Below are 27271 nucleotides of genomic sequence, written 5' to 3'. Positions count from 1 at the left end.
ATTAGCCGGGAATCAGTGAATGGAAGAGTAAACACGGTAAATACACCATCTATGCTGGCTACCTGATTGACAAACATAACACTAGCGCTCCCACCACTCCAGGGTGCCCTGAAACATTTTGTGTGTGTGTGTGTATAAAACTGGTGATTTATAACCAAATATTTGAAAAATATTTCATACATTATTCCATACATTGTGATTTCAGATATCATTTTGATGACCAGAATAAGGTCCAGGAACAACATTTATTGCTGGAACCTCACTGGTTCAGATATAAAACTTGCGGTAAAGGGCAGTAGTGACAGTGCTGTTTGCCACTGCCTGGTCTGGTGATGGATGTGGCACCATCAAGTGTATCCTGTTAATGCACGTGACCATATAAACTGCCGCAGGCTTTGCATACACACATTCGCACAGCAAACTGCAACACCCCAGATCGCACACAGTCCCACTATTTATGCCGCTAAGTGCAAGAGCAAACACACACACACACACACACACACACACACACACACACACACTGAGAAATGGCAGCATACCCCTTTGTTTAAAGCACCGACAACCGCATGAATCAGAAGATCAAATATCCACCAAAAATATATATGTATATATATATAAAAAATATGTGTGTGTGTGTGTGTGTGTGTATATATATATATAAAAAATATATATGTAATATATTAAGAGTTTCTGGCAGGAAATGCTTTTGAGAGTCTAACAGGTGAGTTAAAAAAGGAGGAACAGGATGATCAACACAAAACAAACAGAAGACACGCAGGCAGACAGAGGCGGGGCTTCAAGTGGGAGGTGGTCCACGCTCTGAAGTTCATCATGACTAAACAATGAAGGGAGGAGAAAATGAACAGGAGCAGCATTTTTCTTTTCGCTTCTCTGATATGTAGCGTGCAGACCAGTCGTGTCTTTAAAACGTCGTGACTTTAAAAAATATCTCTCTGTAAACTCCATGTGGTTCATGCAACAAATGCCTGTCATATTCTAAACCAATCAGACATCGTAAAGGGTAAGGTTCTGATCAGCCAGGGTCCAGATATTCCTGTACGTTTGGTGGAGGGCGTGCGGCAGTCAGACATAAAGGTGAGCATCCTGGAGCCGTCATAGGCAGAGTGGATTTTTTCCTAGACCTCAGACTTTGCTTTCGTAATCGCCAGTAACTTCAGTTTCCATTTTAGTGTCACGTGACCGCACATTTACCGCACAAGCCTTTAATAAAATGACAAAAAAAAAAAAAAAAAACACAGTACATCTATAAAATACATTACATGCAGTGATAAATGTACTGGCCCAGTCTCCCCTCTTCCCACTGCCTATCAGCAACAGATCATCAGGCCGAGATGATAAATATGACCGTGTCATTTCCGCAATGCAGAAAACGGGGAATCCAATAGATAAAAACGGAATCCGCCATTAAACGTAGAATTGTGTATAACGGGCTGAAGCCCACTACACCCCAGGTGTTTAAGGTTGAGGCGGGACTTTCACACATACCAACGCAATGTAAACAGCGATGGCGAGGAGGCTGAGACCACTTGCCCAATCGGTTCCGCACATGCGTGTTTAGGCTTGGCTGGCTGGAACGCTGACGTACTCAGGAAATTTACGGATTTCGACTTATGGTGCTAAGTTTAGAGCGGAACTCTTTTGTAAGAACAAATGTGATGACCACTTACAGTTGATAACTCACATCAGAACCAGAGAATAGAAGCAAACTAGCGCGAGCCAGTCATGCAAATAAATCAGCTGATTCAAACCAGTATTCCAGGTCTCCCCAAAGTTTATTTACTTGATACGTACTTTATGTTGAGAACAAACTTTTATTTTTACAAAAGGAAGAATGTGTAACATTGTGAAATAGTTCTTCGCATAAAATGCATGTAAATGGTTTACAAAAGCAAACGGTAAATGCCCCAAATGCCCATATTGCAGGTAATTTTTTCCCACCCACACCATAGCCACATAGTTTTTACGTGAATCAATATGTTTATAACAGAACACATGGAATTCAGAAGAATTAAAATGTAAAAAAAGAATTTAGGAAAAAATAAAACCGATTTCACAGGGCCCTACATAATCAAATTCAAGTCCTTAAAACAATTGCACTTTTAAAATGTTTTAATTTCAGTACGCTCAGTAAAGCACTTTAAGCAGCAACATGTGCTTCACATGAAACACATGAATTGTGCATCAAAAAAGAACTTTATATTAGACAGATTGTTATTTAATCATTCACAAGTCAAATATTGACTATATAGACAGCAATTTAAAAGAAGAAAAAAGTAGAAAACTTGGGGCACCTAACTTTTGTGTCTGGTCCACCTAAGAAAAAAAAAAAAGGGTGCAACCCTGCAGACATAAAATGTGTTTTACAAGAAAGATGACAGAAGCGGGCAATAAAACCCGAGATTGTGCCAGAAAGCTGATGAGGCCGAAGAGGGGGGATGGGGGCACAATGACATCAGTTGACCACTGCAATCTGTGGAATTTTAAACATATACCCAGCCAACATAATCAAGCCAAAACCAAAAGATTGCCATCATGAAAACTTCTACAAACAAGGCAAGATTAGCCTAAATAATGAAATCATCCCAAACTTCATTAGCAAAGGGCACTAACCCTGCTCAATGCCATTACCTAGACACGGGACGATCCCTGCTCAAGGACAATGCCCTGAAAGCGAGCCACTCGTTCTCTGCTCCCCACTCTCTTCGGTCATTCATCTATCTATCTTGCTCGCTTCTTTTTTCGGTCAAGGCGTCAGGGCGTCCTGAGAACACGGGGCTAACTGATAACACAGTCTGGAGATTAAAGGGATCAATCAGTAAACAAGGCCACGAACCGGAGTGGCACAGGCGATGGCCAATGAGAATGCAGATCATTCCCGACAGGAAGAAGCAGTCACCTATAGGCGATATGTCACGGTGGGCAGGCGCAGGGTGCGAGGGGCTAATCTAATATCGAGTGACAGTTTACATAAACAGCTAGGGGCATGACAATGGGGCCCAGCGAGTGCTGCCTGCTGCGGGAAGGTTATTATAGGAGGTAAATATGCTTCCTGTTCCTCTCTGCCAACCAGAATGTTCATTATCATGTGATGACAAGCTATGATCAATTGTAATGAATTCTGAAATTAAGAATTAATTACAATTTTGCAGTTAACTGTTATGCTGTACACAAGAACACAGAAATTTTCGATATATGTACTAGGGCAACTAGGGCTTTGAATTTTTTTCAGATCGACTTTGTCAAAGTTGACGTCATCTGCACTGCACATATGGAATCCCATAAAAACAATAATACTGTGGCAAACACTGGTACTGTCAGTATTATTAACGAGTTCTCACACACACACACACACACACACACACACACACACACACACACACACACACACACACACACAGAACTAAAACCTCAAAGCCTGGAAAGTCCAAGACTCCCAAACATTTCCGGTTCACCTCCTTCACCCCATGAGACCAACCCACAAGACAGTCGTGCCTCCTGAAACACATTAAAATACTATAAAAAAATAAATAAATAAATAAAAAAAAACACAGCATCACTGGTAGTCATTTTATTTCATTTAGTCTGCTTTGGTATGGTGGGGTGAAATAAGCCACCAGGTACCTACGGCAGATGGAGAAGGTGTTTAGTAAGATGTCTGACCTCCTTCCATTGTGGAGTAGGTCATTTGTAAAAGAAAGCCCACAGAGAGAGGGAAGAAGGGAGGGCAAAAAAAACACAACAACACTGTACTCTCCTAGGGGGCGTCGATAAACCAGCTTTCTGTTAATGCCCTAGTATGTACAGTGTATATTATGTGCTTTGTACCATTTTAATTAAGAGCTTATGCTTATGGTCAAGAAATTGTCATGTCTATAATCTAGATTCAGATCATCTAAATAGGCTTAAATGTACATGCACTGGTTTCAGCACAACACACACTCACTCAGCAACTTTACGCCAAGCATATGCTAGTCTACCTATGCACACGTACGCAAACGTGGAAAAGAGAGCCCACACACCTCATCTCGCCCTGCCCATCACTCGTGTGCACATATGAATTTTGCTTTGATGCATCATCACTGTCAACACGGCATGGATACGTGCCTGCTCTTATCTGTTTAAGTGTCCATGACGGGCCTGCATAAAACTGACAAACCCGTCGGCAGTCATGGCTACACACCACTAGATAAGACCATCCATAACATACAAGAACACGGGGGGCCAACTACTTACTTATGACCTACAAAGTAGGCTGTGCCTGCTGCAGAGTGACAGGCCTGCTCTTGGAAGACCTTTTATGACTCTGTGGTGGCCTCAGCCATCTTTTATGGTGTGATCTGCTGGGGAGGCACTTCTCTGATTGGGACAGAAACAGGCTGATCTGGAGGGCCAGTTCTAGGATGCCCTCTGGACCCAGTGGAGGTGGTGAGCAAGTGGTCATCCCTGTTGGATAACTCCTATCCCATGCAGGAGACCCTGACAGGCTGCAGCACCACAATGTGTGACAAAGAGATTCAGACTCTACAACAGCTGACCACACATAGACAAACACACACATCCAATACACAATTTCCGTTTTTCTTATATGCAATATGTGTATATAAACTACACACAATACGTTGGGGATATTGTGAGAGACTTAATGCATGTCATACATACGGTGTTTGTTTCACTTCAGACATTTTGGGATAATGAGGCAATTGTATTGGGGTGATAGACACACCTCACCTTTCTCAATCTGGCATCAATTTCGACATTCTGTGGGTATAAAACGCTGGTATTGTCAGCAAGTCATTCCAAGTTCATCATTCAAACAGCCATGAACACACAACGTCACATAACGGACGAGCAGCGTCACCTGGCCATGGCGCGCCTTTGGGTCGGTAGCAGGCAGTCAGATGTTGCTCATGATCTTGGTGTGTCATCAGCAGACTTGTTTCAAGACACAAAACTACTGGCAGAGTTCGCAACAGACCCAGGAGTGGAGCCCCACTAGTGACAGACCGCAATGATAACCAGAACCTAAGGACCAATATCGGTTACTGGACTTGCGAGGGTTTCCAGATAAACCATTCACAACCGATTCCACCGCTCCACCGAAACCAAGACAGCGCCGTGAACATTTGCAGTGGGCACAAGACCATGTGACCTGGACAATGCAGCAGTGGTCTACTGTCCTGTTCATTGATGAGTGTCGCATCAGCGTTACTGGAGAAGGCAAGGTGAGCGATACGCTGAGGTCAACATGGTGTCCAGGATTTGCTTTAGTGGAGGAGGTGCAATAGTCTGGTCAGGCATCACCGGTCAGCACAAAACAGATTTGGTTATTGTACGTGGCTCAGTCACTGCATGTTCTTACCTCAGACACATCATAGAACCCATCATCATCCCCCAATTCTACCAGCACATCCCAAACTTTCTGTTCATGGATGATAATGCTCCACCTCATTGTGGCAGAATAGTCCTAGCTCGACTTCAGGAAGTTGGAGTGCCTCAATATGGTATGGCCATCAATGTCCCCTGACCTGAGCCCCATAGAGCACATCTGGGACCAGTTGAAGCAGAGACTGAATGATCGTACCCCACCCCCAGAACTGCGAGTAGCACTTGTGGAAGAGTGGAAAGCATTGTCTCAGAACATCATCATGAGGCCAGTGAGGAGCTTGAGACATGGCTGTCAAGCTGATATTGCGACAAATGGTGGAAACAGCCACTACCAACATTGTCAATTTTTGTTATTTGGGGCTATCCCTGTTATTGTCAATTTTGGGGGTAATAAATATTAAACTAATGAAAAAGGTGTTTCTTCTCATACATTATTAGTAATATCAAAGGGAACTTTTACTTATTTAATTAAAATTCAGAGCAAATAGGAAAAACACTCATGTAAATAACAATATCCCTAACTTATTGTGAGTAGTGTATATCCTCTCTGTACATATGTACACTTACTTATATTCTCTGTATACAGACATTCAAAAATATTTTATGTATTTACTGATATTTTAAACCTCAACCACATTTTTAGATTGAACCTTTTATATTAAAAGGTCAGCATATTATTTGCTGCTCTAATCTTATATCTACAATATTAATTTCCCACTTGTGGGACTAATAAAGGATCATCTTATCTTGTTTTAAATGGAGCTCCAAGGCTCCTTTCTCTTGGTTTGTTTAATATGACCAGAGACTTACAAAAAAAGAGACTTACATATTCGTACATATTCATTTTATACTGATGAACCCAAGTCATGGCCCATTATTTTACTCTTCACTAAGGAGGACAGCTACGCCCCGAGTGCTACTGGCTAATTTTCCTCAGCATGTGGAACTGTTGATGTCTGACAGGCACTGCCTTCGAAGCTGGGAAATTGGAGTAAAGGTTACTCCCCCTGGAGCATTTGTCTACGTGTGTTAGAATTTGCCTCATGACACTGCACAGACAATCACGCACACCAATTAGACAGACAGAGGGGTATTACATCAGAGAACGGGCGAGTCGGAAATCAATACCACTGACTAGTCCCTTTTCAAATCTGTTCTAGCTGTTTCTGATCAATGACCTAGAGACACCGAGGGAGAGGAGCGTCAATCTTACACTTTTCTCATCGTTCACTAGTTCCACCAATTAGCGTGACTGATTTCCAAGGACTGACCAGGGAAGCAGGGTTGTTAAGACGTTTCTGGAAGACGAACCTTTACGAACCCCGTGACAAAATGAAGTGCTGTCAGCGTTTGGGAAATCCTTTGATTATGACCCTGACTGGGGGCAATAGGGCGTAACAGGAAATACTGGTATTGTACTCATATTTTCTGCTGGGGACGTGTCGAAGTATGTATTCATTGACATTTTCAAAAGATACCCACAAAGTCAAACTTAATCTGAAAATGAACACTTTCTGGCAACTAACAACCATGAAGATGTTGCAGGTAATGAATAGGCTTTAGCCACGCACGACCGCCGCACGGAGCTCGCCTTGATTCCTCTGTCTTTCTTCTCAGAAGCTTAAGGCACACATGAATGGAGCACATAGCGTTTATTTCCTTTGAAGCCACGTCCTCCGGCCGACGTCATTACTGCCCACAATACCATCCTCTGCCAAAAAAAAAAAAAGACAAAGAAGCCAAATATTAAAATGGCTACCAGTTCAAATGCTGGCAAGCGCGCAGAACATCCTAGCCATTCAATTTCAACAATGTGGCTGCGAGATCCTGAGCTTGCAGCTAAATATTTTCCTCCTGGAGCAGGAGCAGAGAAGTGAACATGCAAAATGAACCAGGCTGCTTCATTCATCATAAATACTTCATCACAACCCTCTTTCTCAAAGCCCACTGAGAGGGGGGGGACATGCGACGCATTACATTACAACACATGCATGCTCAGATGCTGCGCTCAGTGATGTTGCACCAAAATATTATTACACCAACACAATTATCCCAATAATAACTATAACACTGTTTATAATGTAATGTGTAATAATAATAATTAGAAGTAGTAGTAATATACAACAAATGTATCTGTGCTGAGAGTTTCTACGTTACACTGCTTGATGTCAAATGATCCAGTCCCAAAGCAATTCACACAAACGTCAGTTGTCAGCAAAAACGACACAACGACTACAAAATGCCTATTTGCATTTACACTAGCAGCATTTTGCAGACACTCCTATCCAGAGCGCCTTACAATCGGCAGATACAGGGACCGTCCCCCTGGAGACACTCAAGGTAACGTGTTTCGCTCAGGGACACAATGGCAGAATACTCTTTGTGATCATCTGGCTCACTAGGCTACTACCACCACTTAAATAAGAGAGGGACACACTGTTAATGTCAAAAAGTAAAGTGTTCTGAATATATTAAAAAATCTCATAATTGACAGGGAAATATAATTTTAGATGTATGGAAATGACTATAGAGAAAATTTGCAGCAATAAATGTCTCTTAAAAATCAAATGCTGTGCAATATATTAACAATGTTCATATACTCTATCTAAAAACATTCAGAATGTATGACATGGGTCTAACACTGAGATATGAATAATCTTGCTCATAATGTACATATGCCTTCTCAGTCCTCCGATCACTCAGCGTACACTCTAAACTCGTCCTTATGCAACACATGTTGCTCATTCTGGATATGCAATCCATTTGTTGGGCAATAAGGACAGTTAATGGTGACCACATCAGGGACATCCTCACAAAGCAACATGGTTTTACGAGCAACAAATGCGGGAACACCCGAGTACGACAGCCACATTGGTCCCCTGGATACCACTGCTAAACTAATAAAGTCAAACCACTGAGCATCAAAGGAAAACGCAGAAAGATGTGTGAACGCCTCATAAAAGGAGGGGGAGAGAATTAAAACGATGTTGAGATGTAAGACACAGGGACCATGCTAACTACACAGTGACGACAGCGCGAGCATTTCAACATCGGTGGCAAGAGCTGTAATTTTTTTTTTTTTTTTTATTGTAGCTAAAGCCCAGCCACACATGCCCACAATCTGTTTAATATGAACTTCATCTAGCTTCACAGTCCAGTATCCAACATTCTCGGACAGGCTTACACTGAAGCTTCAGAGGTCTTGGCATCTCCACATTTTACTGGGTTTAATTTAATGTAAAAAGCCAGTGATACTCAATTCTATGAGATAAATGATACACGCACATCAACATCTGGATCTTCATTTGGCTGCTGCAAGGTTCAGAATAATTCTCTCATTATACTAGCAGTGCTCCAGAGCTACTATTCAAACAGAAAACACAAAACATGTGTAGTATCATTTCCTCTAAAAATGTATATAGTGAATAGAACAGTTCCCCAAAGCAACAATTTCAAAGCCATAAGACTGCTTTTATAATGTCAGCAGGCAAATGAACGAACAACAGTGTGGACAGTTTCAACCTACTACTAATTTCGTAAAAAAACAAATTTTTTTTGCTATTAATTAGCACTGGTATCGATACTTAAATTCCATTTTTTTTTATCTGCCTGATCACGGAAATCTCTACAGACTACAACAATTTTCAACAGGCACTGCATCGGGCAGCCTGTCTCCTGGCTACCTGGAGGCGAGACATGGCGGTGTGCGAAAGCAGCTCCGGCGTTAATTCTGCAGCACCAAGCTTGCAAGAAAATGTAAAAAATTGCTGTCTGGAAGTATTTCGGATATCGTCCAGATGAACAGGGAAAACCAAAACATTTGGACATGCCTGTTTGCAAGAATGCTTCAAAGTTGTCCCTATCAAAGCAAGCAGGACAAATTTAGCAAAGCATTTAAAACACCACCACTCCCAATTATACATGGAGTTTCGAGAGGGGAGGAAACATAATATGAATATTTGAATTAATTAACTATAAGAATAGGTGCATCAGGCTTAATTAAAATATTCATACAATGAATATGTTTGTATTGCATGAAGGGGTGTGCTTTGGCAGGGATCTCATGAAATGATAGGTATCGTGATCCATGGTCACGATACGATTATATCACGATATACTGTACATAATGCGATAATGCGATATTCACTTTTCTCCGCATTTTACAATTATGTTATTGCACAAACGCATTTATATTTGTTCATTTATTCAACTGTTTATTTATTCATTAATTTTTATATAATTATCAATTTATTTATAATTTATGGTGTTGTAACTGTCATGAGTGGAATTTGGGCTTGTAGTAAACATTATGGCCATTTCAAAATTGTAATTATTCTCTTTTTAGTGAACGTTTTTCTGTCAATTGCTAATGTATTACATGCAATTTGGAGTGTTAGTATTAATCAATAAAGCAATATATCATCATATTTTACGTGGTGCTGTTGTAGCGTTACAGGAACATCAAGTATCAATTTTTTTGTATACAAATTTTAATCCAAAATCCGTTCTGAGTTATGTTGTTTTTGGCTGAATTATTAATGTAATGTGATCCACACAGACAGATCGTACACAGCATCTTGTACATCAGCTCTGTTTTTACATTTTCAGTGAACTGTAGCATATCGCATTATGTACAGTATATCGTGATATAATCGTATCGTGACCATGGATCACGATACCTATCATTTCATGAGATCCCTGCCAAAGCACACCCCTTCATGCAATACAAACATATTCATTGTATGAATATTTTAATTAAGCCTGATGCACTAGTCAATATAGCATATATAAACGGAATTTTAAATGTCTGGGTTATGATAATATGCTTTGAATTTCAATGAAATTAATAAAAACTTTACATCGCAACAAGTCTGCAAAACCTTTTTTTTTTTTAAATACACTGACATTAAATGATGTTCCAAATTTACCCGAGTACCCATCTTAAATATAACAAGTAAAAAGTGCAAATATTAAAAAGCATTTTGGTTTTTAACGTCATAATGTTAATCAATCATTATAGGGACTTATTAGTCAGAGATGGACAATTGACAGTAATATACTCTGATTGGTGATCTGTTATGAACACGCTGCTATTTATGATGCACCAAAACCAAAAGAAAAGCAAAATATATAAAAACATATGCAGTTGTCACTGCATACTTTGAACCCGATGAATACTGTGCGTGTTTATTCAACGTGCCAGAATGTCTTTTTTGTCTCCTGCCATTACAGACAAGGAGCTCTTGCTGTAACCACCTGCACTGCAACACACCGAATAATCGCCATTGCGTCGACAGAACCGTGATCGCGGGCGACGAATCGGGACATTGCCGTGCTGCGTGAGGCCCGGCCTTAATTATCCGCGTTTCTCTTATGTGGCTTCAGGGAGCTGCTTTAAAAAAAACCCCACTGGGCGTTCGGGAGGAGGGTGGCTATTGTGTTCGTGGCATATTAATTCATGTAATTAGCATTAGCTGCAGCACAGCACCTCCGACGCTCTGAAAGGCTTAGCGCGACTCGAACACCTGTTCCACGGTGAACGTGGGCCCTTTTACATCCCGGCGACGGGCAGAAACACACACACGCACAGCGACGGCACGACGCGTCGCCCACGTCTTACGACACGACGACGCGAGCTAAAGTAGCTGGAATCGCCTCCCCGCCCTCATCTAACGGGGAGCTCGGGGCCTAGCTGCAGACCCGGCGGAGGGCGGAGACGGGGCCGGCGGGCCGGGGGGAGCACGCCGTGTGAAGCGTGGATGACGGAGGCTGGGGACGCTTCCCCCACCGCCCTCTCTCTCCGCGCTGTGTGTCTGCGGCCTGGCCGTTCCACCCGAAACCAAACCCGCGCAAATTCACACACACACACACACACACACACACACACACACACACACACACACACACACACACACAATTACACGATTTGCACGTTCCCCCGCACTGGGAAAACCTATTTATTTACACGTTTTTTTTTGCAGCGTGCAAACCAGCACGCCCCCCCCCATCCTTGCACCAAATAATTAAATTAACAGCCGACACCTCGGCGCTAAGCTACCGTCCGCCTGGAACGCTCCGCCGCACGCCGAGCCGGACTAGCCGACCCCCGCGGCCCTGCCCACTGACGGCTACACGGGGACGGGGCGGGGGGGCCAGGCCGAGCTCGAATGCAAATGAACGGCGGACCGGGGGGCTGGGGGGGTTGCTGCGCAGAACGGCAGAGTCGGTTCTTTGTTGTGGTTCGCTGGTCGTCGTCGTCGTCTTTTCTCGCCGCCCGCCCGCCCCCTCCCCGACGGCCGCTTACCTTCCCTCGCCTTCAGCAGCACAGTGTTGGCCACGATGTTTTCAATCTCCATGGTCAGAAGTGGGATCCCGCGCAGCCGCGAGACATTTCACTCGACAGGAACGACGAAGACGCTCGATGGACGGCGGCGGCGGCGATGACGATCAGCGTGGACTTCGCGCTGGCACATACCAGGTTAATTGTGTCTCTCCATAGCTTGAGGTTGAAAACCCCCCCACCTCCTAGCACGGCTCCATCATGAACTCCCCTCGTTAGCATTCAATGCCAAGCCTTCCTTCCTTCCTGCTCTCTCTCTCTCTCTCTCTCTCTCTCTCTCTCTCTCTCTCTCTCTCCCTCTCTCTCAGCCCAGAGTAGGAGGGATCAGCTTACAACCACCAGAGTGCAACCTTACAGTCCCCAACACACACACACACACACACACACACACACACGTCCACAACGCACACTCATCATCCGCCGCGTTTACTCAACAAAGACAAATACACACGACTGTAAACATCCTTTATCATAATCGTTTTGTTTAGAAATGTCACGTTCCTGCCTTTATTGATTCAAGGAATCCATTCCCTCCCTCTCCCCCTCCCCTTCTAGATAGTTGAATGACATCTGGGTTCCCCTGCATGAGGTTTGAATTGGATGTACGTCTCGCACGCCCTCACGCACGTGCAACGTGTTCTGGACAGACGTGTCAGAAAACGTCCCCACCCTCCTCCTCCCAGCAAACCTTGCTGCCGAGATAACTCGGACAATCATGTTTAATACCATTCGTGCAACGTGCCGTGGCTTTCGGCCTGGCCGTCTGCGAACTCGATGGCATCCGCTTTTTATTTATCCTCTCGCTGTTCCGCCGTTATATAGAAGGCTTATTGGTACATTCCACAGAAAATGGTGTAATGAGTCAGATGCAGCGTGCACTTCATGCACAGGAGTATGCAGGCTCATAGATGCCCTCATTATTATCATGCGATGCGATTTAAGGAGAAGAGCCAAGGATCTGGGGCATTTGCTGACTCACGTCATGCATGCACACATCAGTGGCCTTGTTAAACTGCGTCTCTGAAGGCAGCGTTGCCCAGTCGACTGTCCGTACGGACACGTCTAACCTGATGTACCTTTTGGACGCCCCATTGGGTCTACGATGCAAAGCAAATGGATTTCTTTGTGTTTTCTAATGCAGTCTAATGTCTGGATTATTTCTCTTATGAGAACAAAATGAGGGCCCTTTCATTTTTGGACAAGTTAAGGCCATTTGAGTCTGGCAATATGATACTGAGCAGATAAGCAAACAATGAAGAAAAAAACACAACCAGAGGCTGGGCAGCGAACAGTTGTTAATATCAGGCACTAAGCAGAACCAGATGCTAACCTGGATTTATGCTAGTACGTTCAGGTTTCCAAAAGGGTGCGACTTTGCCGAGTGAAATGTGCGTCAAGAAGAGCAGTCGCATACACGTTGGAGGTGTTAACTGCATTCCGAACACAATGCTCACACTTAGCCAAATAAATGGTGATGCAGTATTTGTAGTTTTGTTTGACACCCCTTTAAATAAAATGGTTTCAAACAAGCTTGTTCAAGCAAAAAAGTTATTTAGGGTTGGCATTATTAAGATGTATTTGATGGTATAAAAAATGGCTCATGTACTGCTTACATGAGCTATGAACTGTGAATTGTGCACATAAAACCAAGTTAACCAAGACCTATTAAGCAATTAAGTTATATTATGTTAAGATCACCAAGACTGGGGCTAAAAACAGCAAATGAGTCAATGGCGATTAGTCCAGAGAACATGTTCCGTAAGCATTATTGATGCTCACATGAAGCTAATGTGTTTACATGACTGCGGAAATGGCACAGGCAAATCACTAAGGAGTTCCCCTTAAAACATACCGCTTTAAAATGTATTTTATTTAAAACAAAGAGCCTTGTATAAACCAGGATCCCTGGCTGATTATTAGTCCAGGAACACTGACATCTGCTGTTGAGAAGGCTGAACATCTGAATTGCTCAGCAGTGCAGTAAGAAAGCAGAAAGCATTCTGACTTGCTGCAGTGGTAAAATTCTATAATAAATTGTCATAACACAGAAAACCAAGACTTCACCCTAAATTCTATTGAAAGAATAATTAAGTCACTTTTTGTTTAAAATTAAGTATCAAATTAATTTGTTCAAATAGTTCACATTGCTAATACAAAAGATTAGTGTGATTGCCTATGAAATGTATAAATAAATATACATGTCTTACTCTACGACATGCTGGAAGAATGTGATCATCAGAATATATGAGACTGTAGGCATGTTTCTTTTGGCTGTGGATGTTGAAGTTTCCTGTTGGATCAAGATCTAGAGTGAAATCATGTGATCTGTAAAGCACCATTAGTCTGAGAACACAGGATAAAATCAGTGAGTTATTTTTTTAATAATGAGAAAACCAGTTTCAACAGTTCATCGGTCCAAATGCATTAGAGTAACAAAAGGTAGTGCTGCATATTTACACAACTGTTATAAAGTCTCCAGATCAACCATGGATGTGGTTTTCTTTCTCTGCGATATAAAGGTGAGCTGTTGAGAAAGAAAGATGACAATCAGCACATATGCATGGTGAAGTACATGAAGTTTGTGTCCATTCCTTGACTTATAGATGATGTAGCGCTCTTCTATGAGAAGCATTTAGAGATATTCCTTTACAAGGTAATCTGCTAAAAGATATGTATATGCACAAAATTGCATGTGTCTGGCCTGTAAGAGTTTACCCTCAAGAAACTGCTAGTTATAATGGACTTGTTTAACAGTACAAATATCACATTTACCTGTTGTGTGGCAGTGGCCGCTCTTTGCTCTGCTTGAGACAGGCGCCTCTGAAGACGGTTGTTCTTCTCCTGGTATTCAGCCATCTGTCGCTCGTACTGTCCCATTACAGCAACAATAGCAATCCAATTAGGGCTTAATACTGTTATCTTAATCATTCATGTATTCACAATATCCGCTAGTGACGACTGGGTACTCACGATACCATATTAGCACATAAACAACTGCATTCAGTTTGGCTGAGTTGTAGCGTTTAGCAGAACAGGCAACTATCACTAAAACAGCAAGTTTCCAATAATAACCATTTTCTTCTAATTACTTCACTTACTTGCACACATGCAAATATTTGGTAAAATATTGTTGGACAATGATGCATATAATTCTTGAGTCTGAGTGATTATGAAGACTTGCCTCAACAATCTTCTCATGGTCTGTCTCCAACTGAATCTCCAGCTCCTGAGAACGCTGTTTCTGCCTCTGCAGCTCACCCCTGTAACACACACAATGGTGTCAAAATATTACACAGAGTGCTTGAATACATATCTGAGAAACTGTACAGAATCTGAAATTGCTGCTGCCAACATGGATGCACCCCAGCCTGGCTATAGTATTGAACCCTTACTTGAGGCTGCCAAGTTTGTGCTCGAAGATGTCAGCCAGTTTCCTGGCCTCCTCCTTCCATCGCTTGGTGGTTTTCTGCTGGGCGAGCAGCAGACGGGTGAGATCTGCACTGGAGCTCTTCCTGCTCTCCTCCAGCTCTCTGAGCCGGGCATCCAGGCCATGCTCCTTCACAGAAAACTCCTGCTCCATGTGAGACACCTGTGGAAAGAGTATCCTGGATTACCTACAGCTTCTTGCAAGTGACTTTCATTTTCTCCTCAATTCAAAAGACGCACAGTTTAGTAGAATCCAATTCCAGATTCAAGAATTCTTGTCAGCCCAGTCATAGGGTTGGCATTTCTCTGAAGCAAATAATGATTTTTTTTCTTTTACACATTGTAAGACAAAGGCAGAACATTTTACTTTTATGATATTTTAATAAATTGCAAGCCCCCATTACATGTGAGACAGAGACCTGTTCTTTTGCCTTCCTCTGGGCAAGAAGACTAGCTTTGCGCAGCTCCTCCATCTCTTTCAGGAGCTGTTGGTTCTCCTGCTGAAGCTGCAGCCTCTCCTCGCTGACGCTGCCACAGTTGTCCCTGGTGCTCGCCAGCACCCCTTGCAAACTCCGCACCACTTCCTGACAGCGTGACAATTCCTCAGAGTAACTACAAAATAAATAAATAAATATATAAATAAATCCCCAAATCATTACAGTAATAACGCTGTTAACACATGCGTGTTGTAAGTCCTACGCATCATGTTATCTGAACTAATGTATTTATAGAATATGGATAAAGTGTAATAAAATGCATGTCACCTACTTTTGAGGACTGTCAATACCTACCTCAATTAGAGAACTCTATATATATATAAAATAAAAAAAATAAATAAAAAATACCTCACCCCATCTCCATGTTCTTCATTTTGGTCTGAGTGCTTTGCAGAGTTATCTGCAGATCATCTTTCAGTCTCTCGGCATTTAGACACCTCTGGTGGAGCACCTCCATCTTCCTATAATCTGGCTCTCCACCTAGTCCTTCTCTGTACATCTGTTATGAAAGAAACACACGCCCACCCTTATCTTAACTCGCACCTACCTGTACCATCAGTACAATTTTTGCTATGCAGCTCCCCTTTCCCAACCTTTTGTTAGCCATAACTTTCAGCTGATGACAGCTTAGGCTTTGTTTTAAGGGTATGGCAAAAATACTTGAAGCTATTAAGGCTATTGTTTTCCTAGGTTATTGGTTCGACCGTGTAATTAATAAAGCACATTTCCAGCATTAGAACTCTGAATAATATGCCACCGGGGTGACAGGTGGCATATTACTCATCCTGATTTGTTCTTCTACATTACATTTGTGTGTTTAATAATTTAAATCAGTTTGATTTGTGTCTGCGTGTGGCAACAGATGTGACCAGCCTGGCCCCTGCTGCTGCCAAATTATGCATCATAGTTATTGACCTATAATCAAAACTCAAAATTTACAACAAAAAACCATAACACAAAATAGTAACATTGCAGTAAGAATCGCAGTATAACAGAAACATGGATTCCATTCCATAATGGGTCAGTTTCCCCATTCATGCATTAAGCTAGTCCTGGACTAAAAGAGAGTGTCAGTGAAGTTATTAATTCAGAAATGCACTAAGTTTAGGACTAGGCTTAATCCATGAATGGATGAAGGACTTTCAATAATTTTTCGATATCATTATTTAGCTTAAACTGCTCACAATTTGGTCACTGTTTTCTGTGTGTGTGTGTGTGTGTGTGTGTGTGTGTGTGTGTGTATATATATATATATATATATATATGTGTGCATGTTACAATATTGTGAAATATTGATCCAAAACTAATTTTTAGGACATGTCACCACACCGTTCTACCCGTGTGATGAACACTGCCGTACCTTCCCCAGTTCTTCTTCTACGGCCTTCCTCTCCCGGTGGGACCGCTCTATCTGAGACTCTTTGTCAGCACATTCCTAAAACAGCATGAAATACTCTTTCAAGACACTGAATCAACTGCTAAGGAACATCATGCTCAAGTTAGCTCAAATTCCCACTTCAGATCTGTCTGCAGCCACTTATGGCTGCACGGAACACATACCAGCTGTAGGGCTGAAAGCTCCTCTGCCATTCGATGGATCTGAACATTGTACTGTTTTCTCACATTTTCAACCTGCAGGTAGAAGAAAAATATGTAAATATGCTTCGGTCATTATAAACACACACACACACACACACACACACACACACACACACACACACACACACACCTCTTTCCGGGTGCGTACTGCTGCATCCTGGATGAACTGCTTCATGGCCTCCTTCACCTTCTCCAGCTCTTCAGTCTTCTGCTTCTCCCGAAATAGTGTCTATAGTGACAGCATACACAAACTCCACTATGAGGCCAGTCTTTCCAGTGCATTACTGCGCATAATGTTTTTGTATATTTACTGCTTGTGGGAAAGGGTTTGTGAGCAGACTCCCTTTGAACATCTCAACACATGGAATAATTCACATGACGTCAACAGTCCGCAGAAATGACGGACGAAGGCACAATGCCAGCGGATGACGTCCCACCTGCTCTTTTTGCAGAGTGGCCTCCTCGGCCAATTGGATGGAGTCCCGCATCTTAGCGATGGCCTCATACTTGTCGTCCTCCAGGGAGGCGCAGCGACCCTGCAGCTCCCCCACCTGCCTCTCCCACGTCACTTGCTCCCTGCGCACCTGCTCTGCCTCCTGTGTCGCCGCTTTCAGCCTGCCAGTGGGTAATAGCCCAGGCAGAAGAGGTGGGGTCAGAAGCATTTAAAGCTTTATTTTCCACTTCAGGTTGGAAGGTAACAACTGCTGCACAAATGACGCAAACATATCTGGGGTGTAAACAGATTTATTTAGGATTTTGCATTATACATTTATAAATTAAAAATTTAACTGATGTAACTGATGTGATCATTTATCACAACCTAATGAGTGCTGAATTTAATAAAAAATAAATACTTGCTGAGTAATAGATTTGGCATTAAAATACCAAAATATTAACTCTCCACTGCGTTTGTCACAAACCTGCTTTCCAGCTGTCCCAACGCTGCCTGTAGCTGCTGAAGCCGCCTGTCTGATGCTTGTTCTCTCCCACGAGCCCCTGCTGCATCCTCCTCCTATCACAAAAACAAACACATTCACAAGATAAAAAAATAAAGCACTTGTTCTGCTTCACAGTCGAACCTCGAGAAATGTTTTTAATAGTTGCTCAGAGCAACTTTGTATGTACACAGCAACCAAGCTCAATAGAATGCGAAGAGAGTCAATGGTTTCACTTCACTTAGCCTGAAAACTATTTAATTGCTGCCCCAAATATGAGCATGTTTGCAACTGTCAGATACATGTACTGCAAATGCTTCGACCTTGGACATAAATGCCAAATTATCTTCAGGGGAACAAATGAATAAAAAATTGTGAGTGACTGGTCCTCTGAAAGACTCAGGGGACCACTGCATCACTGTGATTTTTCATGCAACATATTACTACATTCCCCACCTTCGTTTGCAGCTGCTCTTGAAAACCCTGCATGAGCCTGGTCATCTCCTCCACTTTGGCTGTGGCTGTTCTTAAATCTAATTTAGCTTGTCTGAGAAGAAAACAAACGCCAGAAGCAATTAAGATATTTAAGTTAAGAACAAATCTGTGAGTGAGTGTGCAACATCAGAATAAAATGCCATTTTATCTACGTGCAGAGTTTAACTGAACTTACAACGAGTATCTGTGAGTTCATCAGGTTCCTATTAATAGGCTGTCTGTAGGCTTACCTGAGTTGGCCACGCAGCTCCTCCAGCTCTGACGTTTGTTCAGCGACCGTCTTCAGGAACTGTTGGTTGGCCTGAGTTTGACAAGAAATACAGGACCTCCTGTGAGGCATGACCTTCTGCTTTACCAACAAAACAGCTTCAGTACATATGAGGGGATAAGCAGCAAGGAGGCAAGAATTGAACAGAAAGAGCAGGGAGGGCGGAAAACAACGACAGAAGGAAAAGCGTGAGAACGAGCCACGCCCATCGTCTCTCATCAAATATTCATCAGAGCTATAGAGTTTCCCCTCACTCAGGAGAATTTTATCTGGCTACAAAGGAAGACTTGAGGAGGAGCTGTGTTATAGGTTTGAAGGAGAAGTGAAGAAATCTCTTAAATGTGGCAGGCTCTGACAGTGCAGAGATTATTCAGACTCAGAATGTTGCGTAACCTCACGGACTAAAAAAGCTATAGAGGGCACGGCATTTAACAGGTTAACTCCTACTTGGCATTCTGTGAAAGAAAGTTTCAGGAACAGGTTTTTTCACTAAACAAGTAGATGCTGCAGCTATGTTTCATAATCATGATACAATATGAATCAATGCAATGTATTAAACCAGGATGCAGATCATTACATAGGTGAATTTACAAAATGATCTAGACTCTAGATTAATTTAGTAATTTAGTAATTTAGTTGGGTGGTAGTAGCCTAGTGGGTAACACACTCGCCTATGAACCAGAAGACCCGGGTTCGAATCCCACTTACTACCATTGTGTCCCTGAGCAAGACACTTAACCCTAAGTTGCTCCAGGGGGACTGTCCCTGTAACTACTGATTGTAAGTCGCTCTGGATAAGGGCGTCTGATAAATGCTGTAAATGTAAATGTAAATGTAGTAATCATGATATCAATCATTATGCATTTCAGATTATAATATTCACAGTATTCTGAAATGCTACAACTGAATCTAATCAGTTATTTATGATAATCTGTTTAAGATGTAATAGTATATCTGTTAATCTTTTTCACAATGTCATCCCCCATGACAGTCTGCATCAGCAAAACAACGTCTCACCATTTCAAGTTTCTGGTTTGCTGCCTGGACTTTCTGAGCATGATGGTGGACTTGAAGAAGTTGGTTCTAGAGCAAAAAAAAAAAAAATTATACATACATACATACATACATAAATACACACCCATATATATATATATATACACACACACACACACACACACACACACAGATATACATACAGACACTTATTTGCATCAAGAGATGTACATAATGTGACCCACTCCCAGATAACCATTTTTAGCAGACTCTGGCGTCATCTGGTGGTCATGCAAAATACAACCATTTGGACTAAAAAGGTAGGAAAAAATTAGAGCATACATATTTTAAAAGGAATTCTAATAGAAGTGGAAACATTAATAAAATTATGGCATAGTACGCAATTACAAATACACAGAATATTCTGGTTAGTTTGGTAGCACACCATATCTTGCTGCCGCTGGGAGGCCTGTGCCTGCCCATTGTTCACCATGCTCTGGTGAAGCTGATGTAGCTGCTCCAGCTCCTGAACTGCTGCTTGCCACATGTCCAAAGCCCACTGCTTCTCCTTTGGAAACACACCCACAGTCAGTTACGTGCACACAGATAAAAACATATGCACCCTGACTGATGGCATGATCTCACTGGTCTTGTAATCAGCCAAGTCACATTCAACACTGATAACAATCACACCGATCGAACATGAGGACAGGTATGATTATTTCAGTTTTTTTTTTTAATCAGGGTGCTGATAAAGACAGCTCCTGAAACATCATTATATAATAATTTCGGTAAGTGTAATTATGTGCTGTGTTAAACACAAGAATCTTTACCATGACTGCATGATCTAACTGTTCCTTAAGGTTCTGCTGGATGACACCATCTCCCACATGGCCCTCCTCAAACCCCGGCACAGTGGACAAGGACTGGACCTGCCTCTCCAAAGATTCCCTCTGTTCTAGGTGCAGACTTCAACAAAGAAAATAGCAGATTTATACAAAAATGTCATAATAACTTGACTGAAAACATACATCTCACATATTTGTAATACAAATATTGCTTCTTCACAAACAAGTAACAAAATGGAAGCAGTAGTCTATTCTCCATGCTAAATAATGCAGATATGTATAAAAAAAATTTAATCAGTGGTACAAGGGTATATAGCTGCTGACATTTTAACAGTGAGTTGGAAAAATGTGTCCTCATCTACATTTGTGAGAGATTTCAGATCTTCAAAGTAAGATGGCTGAGAGCACATTTAAAAAAAAAAAAAAAAGGGTTGACCAAGTGCTTATGATGGTACCGTTCGTTTTCCCGAATAACAGTTTCAAGCTTCACTTTGATGTCATCCATTTGCAACTGCAGATAAAATATATAAATAATGCATAAGTATACAGGGGGTGGGGTGGGGTGGGGGGTTGTTAACTGAAAGGAGTATAAAAACAAAACCTGAGAGAGGTGCAACTGTCTGGTCATTTCATCAATATGCCGGTCATACTCAGCAATCAGAGGAGCCATAATACTGTCAGAAGAAAAGAAAAATACATAGAAATCAGTCACGATTTATGCATTACTGATCATATCAAGGGCAAAAACAATTAAGAAAATACTTTAAATACTACCTTTTATCTGTCAACCATGGATCGGGGGACTCCATAGACTCCATGTGCTTAAAAAAAAAAGAGAGAGAAAAAAAAAAAAAAAAGACAAATTACTATAGTAAACAACATATATGTTTATACAAATTATTGTTATAGGTCAAAGCCACAACGAATACAAATATAATAAAAACCTTTGAAAATGTGGATGTAGATGGGTGGGTATCTGGATATCTTTCAGAAGGTAGCCTCTGATCTTAAATAAAATAGATCAAAAGTTCAAACAAGCACCTACAGCTATTCTTAGAGACAGCATTCATAGTTACAAAGGGTACATTACACACACACACACACACACACACACACACACACACACATACACACACATTAACAATATTATGTTCACCTCACCTTGCATGAATCCGTCCTCTACTGACATTTTGGAAACTGGATGGGAAAAAAAAAAACTTTGTATTAGCCTAATTTACAATCACAGACGCCTCATTATTATCCTGACGTTTACAGCATGTGCCGGCCAACAACGAGTCGAATTCATTAGGTAACGTAATGCAGGGGGGGTTAAAGGATTCGCAGATTCGTGGCGAACCAGAACACTGACGATTACGAACAAGTTTCACTGCCGACAACCGAGCGGCAACCTCTTTAAAACCCACCCGCGGAAACCGGGCACCCGGGTCATAACGTATCACTGCAAAGCACTAGCCGGCTAGCTAGCTAGCCGACTAGCTAAATACAGTTTGGCTGTATAAATGGCGCAGCTGATACAGACACGTGCAAATACAATTGTTGCCGACGGACAAGCGGCGCAGGGGACACATTTGCCATCGTACGCGACATTCCGAGCGCACCGTAAACGGTGTTTAGAGCGGCGACGGAATTAGCTAATTAGCGGAACTGCGCTAACCACACCGACACATTCGATTAGCATTGCAACTCGACAACCGTGCCGATTTCCCCAATCTGTCAGATTTCACATTGCTTCATTTTATTAACTCGTTTTACAGCGAGGCGTTTCAACAGTACAACCTGCTGTCAACTTCAGTTACCTTTAAACCTTTCCGCCATGCAGTTTGAAGCGACTTCGGCTGAGCCAATCGCGTCAGAAGGACCGGAGCGTTTCAGCGCTGACCCAGAGTCAGCTTCCCCACCATTGCTGCCCCGCTCTGCCCCTAACCCTACTGATCTGGGATCCCGCAGCGTTTCCGGGGGCGACTTCTCTCTCATTCTACCCAGAAAACATTCCCACTTGTTGTCCCAGATTGGGGGGGTGTGGGACATTCTGGCGGTGCGACGAACACGAGTTAAAGGACGCAGCCACGAGTGACAGTCGCGTGACCCGAATACTTTATCTTTCCAGGAAGTTCGAACCCTTGAAATGCTACATATTTACCTCTGAAGAGCTCAGATCAGACCTGCTGCTGAACTTGCCGCGCACACTCTCGGTAAAGATGGAGTACCACATTGAACACACCTGGGACAGTCTACCTGTCGGCCACGACCCCGTCACGATCGCCTTCTCTCCCGGCGACGGCGGCCTGATCATGGCGGTGTCTGCCCCGTTCTTCAGCGACCCTGCCGCTCCCTCCGGTCCCCCCGGACAGCCCTTCCCTGGCCTCTGGGACTATGAAGGTAGGGTTGGAGAGGAATTTTCCCTTCCGTATGCACAACTATTTGCTTAATAATAAGACATGAAATGCTCCTTTGTATATTCCTGCAGTGGTGGAGTCATTCTTTCTGAACAGCACAAATGAAAAGTATCTGGAGGTGGAACTTTGTCCGTAAGTTCAGTCCAAATTTTTCCAAAAGTTAAGAGAATCGATCAGGACCTCATATGAAGGAATGTAATTGTTTGAACCTGGCAGACATGGACAACATCTGATACTTCTGCTGTCCGGCAGGCATAATGCCTTTCAGGTATGGAAAAGGGGAACACGATTAGATATAAATTGTATTTTTAGAACGCAAATAAGGAATCTTTTTTTTTTTTTATTTAGCAAGCCCTTCCTTTGTCATTCACTGCCAATATAACTGGAGGCCGATGGGAAGGGCAAGCACTCTTGCCCTGGAGATATTTCCCTCCAGATGTTAATAAGATGAACTCGTATGCCATTCATGGCTCTGGTGCTCAAAGGATCTATGAGGCTCTGTACCCCATACCAAGAGAAGATCTGGTGGAGGGTCAAGGGCCAGATTTGTGAGTAGTTATATAGTAGTTACACTGACACCATGTTTATATATATATATTAAACATCTGAACAATATTAATACATCTGTATTAAGAGATTATCTATCTTTAAAAAAATTGTAATCTGTATATCATCCGATAATTTCATTTACGAGAATGAGAACTTCTTTAAGATACCAAAGGGTAACAAAGAGCGAGTAAATAGCTTTACTTTACTTTATATAATTATTCCTCAGAGTCAAAATTCTCAAATTGTTAAAAAATTCAATTCAATACCACTGCCATAAAAAACATTTAATTTTAATATATTTTGTACATGTTAGGGGAATAAATATGCATGCACTGATGCCCAGCATTCAGTTAGTGAGTCTAATCTGCCCTATTATTGATTGATTTATGAACTCATAAGCCTTAGACTAATTATATAAATGCAAGCAATATGCTCAAAATGAATGTGATGTATTGATAATCTTTTTTTAATTCGACAGCCACCGACTTGAGTACTTCCAGCCTTTCACCCTGCAGAGTATCATGGGTGAGGGATGGGTGCAACCTGAATCTGACCTCTGGCAAACAAAAGCCTGATTGATTGCTGCACTGAAGAGAAATCACCGGCTCAAAGTGCATTAATTATCATGTTGCTGATTATTATTATCTACATAATGAGTGTAATAGTCTTATTATTCTAATTAGCATACTGTAAATGTTCATTACATTAGTGCTCACCCTTGTGCCTACACACATTAAAAATGTGTGTGCATGCATTAAAAAAAAAAAAAACACTTCATGGCTCCTTCCCTGATTGCATATAATCTATTCTGTATTTTCAGGATGTGTTGTCACTTATATTTAGCAATACAGCAAATTTCTGCTACCACCCTTGTAAGTGATGCATGGTAGTGAATATGATGCAATGTGCACAAAATATACACTAACCATTATGACAGAAAAATGGGTAGGGAATAAGACTCAATGAATAAGACTAAAATGACAAGTAGGATGAAGACTGGTAAAATAGAACAGTTTTTGAAATCATCTCAGTAACAATACTAACATCTTTTTCATTCAAAAATTTCACTTGACAAACAAGAAGCAGGAATGAATAGCTCAACAGCTCACTTCACAGAAGTGTGATTTTATCGCAATCGTTTTAATGAATAATTTACCTTAAATGTAGATTTACAACAAAAGCATTCTGTAGATTAAATGCAGTGTAAACAAAGAAGTAGGTTTGCTTTTTTGACTTCTTTTTATACCTGTATGAAATGTGTTCTGAGATGGTTTCTGACAACACAAAAATAAAAAAAATTATTGAAATAGGTCATAGGTCCGTACTGAACGCAACAAGTGAAAACGTTGGAGGGCAGATGTATTTTGCAGACAGCCTCAATGTCTCATCAGTCTCAGCAGAGCGCTGCAGACGATACAGTAGGGATCTGCAGAGTTGCTAGGAAGTACTGTGTGCATAATGAGAACAGGTGGAGAAAAGAGACTTCTAAAAAAAGTGAAAGATATTTAACCCTTCACACTTAGTGAGCAGTTGGCAGCCATGAAAGTCACCCGGGGACTCAGTGGAACCTTGGTGGTTTGAACCCTTATTTGGAGTCTGCTTGGCCACCACTGCCCCAAAAAGCCTTGATGAAACTATCAAAATAACATTTTATCGACTTGGCTCACCTAACACTTTTTCAGCAACACAGCAAAGCACTACCCTTTTTTTCTTTTGGGGGGTGTCACGGCAGGAAGTGGGAAACCCATCTTAAGCTTCCATTCATCATGTTGTTGCTGCGTGAGTTCTGTCAAATGTGTTTTTAGATCATCGCTATAAACAAATATTGCAGTTACACATCAGATTTATGGCATAGCCTAGCAATATAGTCAGTCTGTCTCAGGAGTGTCACATTGTTGACCTGTGATACATTTTTCAGCCCAATAAATATAAAGTAAATAACAAATGGCATAGATTGGAAAGAAAAAAAAGTGTCCAGAATAAAAATAGATAACAGTCCCTTCCCAGACACTCATAATGTCAAGTTATGCCAACATTAAAGAAAAGATCATTGTGCCAGTGGCAATGATTTCCTTTCTTTACAATTACAATACATGTATAACACAGCTAATTTCTTTAAAGTAAAGTAAATATGTTGCTATGGTATATTTAAGGTTTGCTTTTTAAACTGGCCTGCATGGCAGTGTTGTTCTGGCCATTGTTCTACAGAGACACCTTGGTACCTAAATTCATATAAATATAAATATATTCATTACCAGTTAAAAGTGTAGGTGCCTGTACTCTGTTATGGTTCCTGCATTTTTTACATTACAGAACAAGACTGAAGACACGGGACTAACACACGTGAGGTTATGTAATAAGCAAAAAATATAGCAAACAAGGAAAAGTTGCACATTTTAGACTTTTGCTTTGATGCCAGTATTTCACACTGTTGGTTTCTCTTCACCACTTACTTATGTCAGTGTCCACAAAATCACAGAGAAGGTGCGTCCACATTTTGACTGCTATTGTATTTAATCACATAACAAGCACTGGCCACAAATAGTTAAACATAAAAATGTGCCAAACAGCAGGATCTCTATCATTCCTTGGGCAGTGGTGGCCTAGCGGGTGACACTGATCCCTGGGTGCCTGTCATGGGTTAAATGCAGAGACCACATTTCAATGTGTGCACTGGTGCTGTGGCGTGTCACATGTAACAAGTAATCACTTTCAAAATCTTGAGCTTTAAATGGAGTCTGTGGCAAATTTCACAACAAGAAAACATAGAGACTACAGCTCCATTATCACTCCACAGAACCATTTCTATTATTCAGAGCCCCCCGCCAAAGAAATTACATTTTCTATTAGCTTCAGAAGGAGCCACAGGATCAAATATATCTGTACCCTCATCTCCATTCCAGCGCCATTGGAACTGGTCTGAAAAGCTGTCAGAATTGTAGATAAGAAACTCAACAGGAAATATATGAGTTGTGGAGAATCTACCCAACGCTGTGCGGTGTTACACTATGGTAACCGTTAAATGAAGTCCAGTAGTTGACATTTGCCATATATTTACACAGTGGGTGCGTGCATAGCAGCAAAAACAGAAGGTAACATACTTGGCTCTGTTGCTCGGTGTAGTGGTGTGCAGAGCCAGTCGCTTGTCTGTCTGGGCATGAATTCGGTTCCAGGGTTTTAGTCACCTCTTCAGGAAAGAGGACAGACCATCCGTCATCGTTTCGTTCTTTTTGTTCAGGCAAGATAATATACGCGTGGTCTTTTCCGATTATCACTCGTCCCCTTTCGGGTGGCTTCTTCCTTTAAGCGACGCTTGATCAGGACAAGCAACAACTGTACAACTGTTTGAGTGCCAACATATGCCCGGGCTCACTTTTTTTTTTTCTTGACTCACAGCTGGGCTCTTATGACAGTGTGCAATTGTCTGAGGTACTGCTCTCCTGTCACTTTGATAAAGGAAAGTGGTGTGAGCTGCAGTGCTGTCCAGGGTGCTGATTC

At 41.8% G+C, this 27271-nt stretch overlaps 3 protein-coding genes across 7 annotated transcripts in view; 1 reads left to right on the top strand and 2 right to left on the bottom strand.

Moving 5' to 3' along the window:
• The window catches only part of grk4 (G protein-coupled receptor kinase 4), a 44224-nt gene extending 32202 nt beyond the window's left edge, over positions 1 to 12022 (bottom strand). For both annotated transcript variants that reach the window (XM_028976504.1, XM_028976502.1), the window contains exon 1: positions 11711 to 12022. In XM_028976504.1, the coding sequence (XP_028832337.1) occupies positions 11711 to 11762 (52 nt within the window). In that variant the 5' untranslated portion in view covers positions 11763 to 12022. The remainder of the gene's footprint in view (positions 1 to 11710) is intronic.
• A 2081-nt stretch (positions 12023 to 14103) lies between these two features.
• sclt1 (sodium channel and clathrin linker 1) lies at positions 14104 to 23173 on the bottom strand. 3 transcript variants are annotated; one of them, XM_028977936.1, is made up of 22 exons: positions 23050 to 23173; positions 21969 to 22004; positions 21752 to 21813; positions 21582 to 21628; positions 21409 to 21481; positions 21263 to 21318; positions 20793 to 20928; positions 20405 to 20527; positions 19984 to 20049; positions 18929 to 18999; positions 18660 to 18750; positions 18189 to 18280; positions 17706 to 17883; positions 17399 to 17497; positions 17230 to 17301; positions 17030 to 17104; positions 16023 to 16168; positions 15592 to 15784; positions 15139 to 15335; positions 14928 to 15006; positions 14519 to 14614; positions 14104 to 14270 (listed from the first exon to the last, which is right to left on the bottom strand). In XM_028977936.1, the coding sequence occupies exons 2-22, from the start codon at positions 21994 to 21996 to the stop codon at positions 14211 to 14213; spliced, it is 2040 nt and encodes a 679-aa protein (XP_028833769.1). In that variant the 5' UTR covers positions 21997 to 22004; positions 23050 to 23173; the 3' UTR covers positions 14104 to 14210. The 3 variants fall into 3 exon arrangements, with proteins under 3 accessions (XP_028833769.1, XP_028833770.1, XP_028833768.1); XM_028977937.1 differs by having other exon boundaries at positions 22969 to 23060; XM_028977935.1 differs by lacking the exon at positions 23050 to 23173 and adding an exon at positions 22625 to 22871.
• Positions 22021 to 24520, top strand: c4h4orf33 (chromosome 4 C4orf33 homolog). 2 transcript variants are annotated; one of them, XM_028977938.1, is made up of 6 exons: positions 22021 to 22116; positions 22936 to 23207; positions 23296 to 23356; positions 23441 to 23492; positions 23573 to 23772; positions 24252 to 24520. In XM_028977938.1, the coding sequence occupies exons 2-6, from the start codon at positions 23027 to 23029 to the stop codon at positions 24346 to 24348; spliced, it is 591 nt and encodes a 196-aa protein (XP_028833771.1). In that variant the 5' UTR covers positions 22021 to 22116; positions 22936 to 23026; the 3' UTR covers positions 24349 to 24520. The 2 variants fall into 2 exon arrangements, with proteins under 2 accessions (XP_028833771.1, XP_028833772.1); XM_028977939.1 differs by lacking the exon at positions 22021 to 22116 and adding an exon at positions 22797 to 22863.
• The last annotated feature ends 2751 nt before the right edge of the window (positions 24521 to 27271 follow it).

Source organism: Denticeps clupeoides, chromosome 4 (assembly GCF_900700375.1).
Source record: "Denticeps clupeoides chromosome 4, fDenClu1.1, whole genome shotgun sequence".
In the NCBI taxonomy this organism is placed as follows: Eukaryota; Metazoa; Chordata; class Actinopteri; order Clupeiformes; family Denticipitidae; genus Denticeps; species Denticeps clupeoides.
This window is presented reverse-complemented; position numbering and strand designations above follow the sequence as displayed.

Excerpts from the sequence above, each read along its gene's own strand:
- sclt1 (XM_028977935.1), bottom strand. The coding sequence starts at position 22,856 with ATGTCCCACACCCCCCCAATCTGGGACAACAAGTGGGAATGTTTTCTG. Across the intron at positions 21,629-21,751 it reads CTACATCCACATTTTCAAAG|CACATGGAGTCTATGGAGTC; the intron begins GTTTTTATTATA and ends TTTTTTTTTAAG. Across the intron at positions 21,482-21,581 it reads CCATGGTTGACAGATAAAAG|TATTATGGCTCCTCTGATTG; the intron begins GTAGTATTTAAA and ends TTCTTCTGACAG.
- c4h4orf33 (XM_028977938.1), top strand. The coding sequence starts at position 23,027 with ATGGAGTACCACATTGAACACACCTGGGACAGTCTACCTGTCGGCCAC. Across the intron at positions 23,357-23,440 it reads CTGGAGGTGGAACTTTGTCC|ACATGGACAACATCTGATAC; the intron begins GTAAGTTCAGTC and ends TGAACCTGGCAG. Across the intron at positions 23,493-23,572 it reads GCAGGCATAATGCCTTTCAG|CAAGCCCTTCCTTTGTCATT; the intron begins GTATGGAAAAGG and ends TTTTTTATTTAG.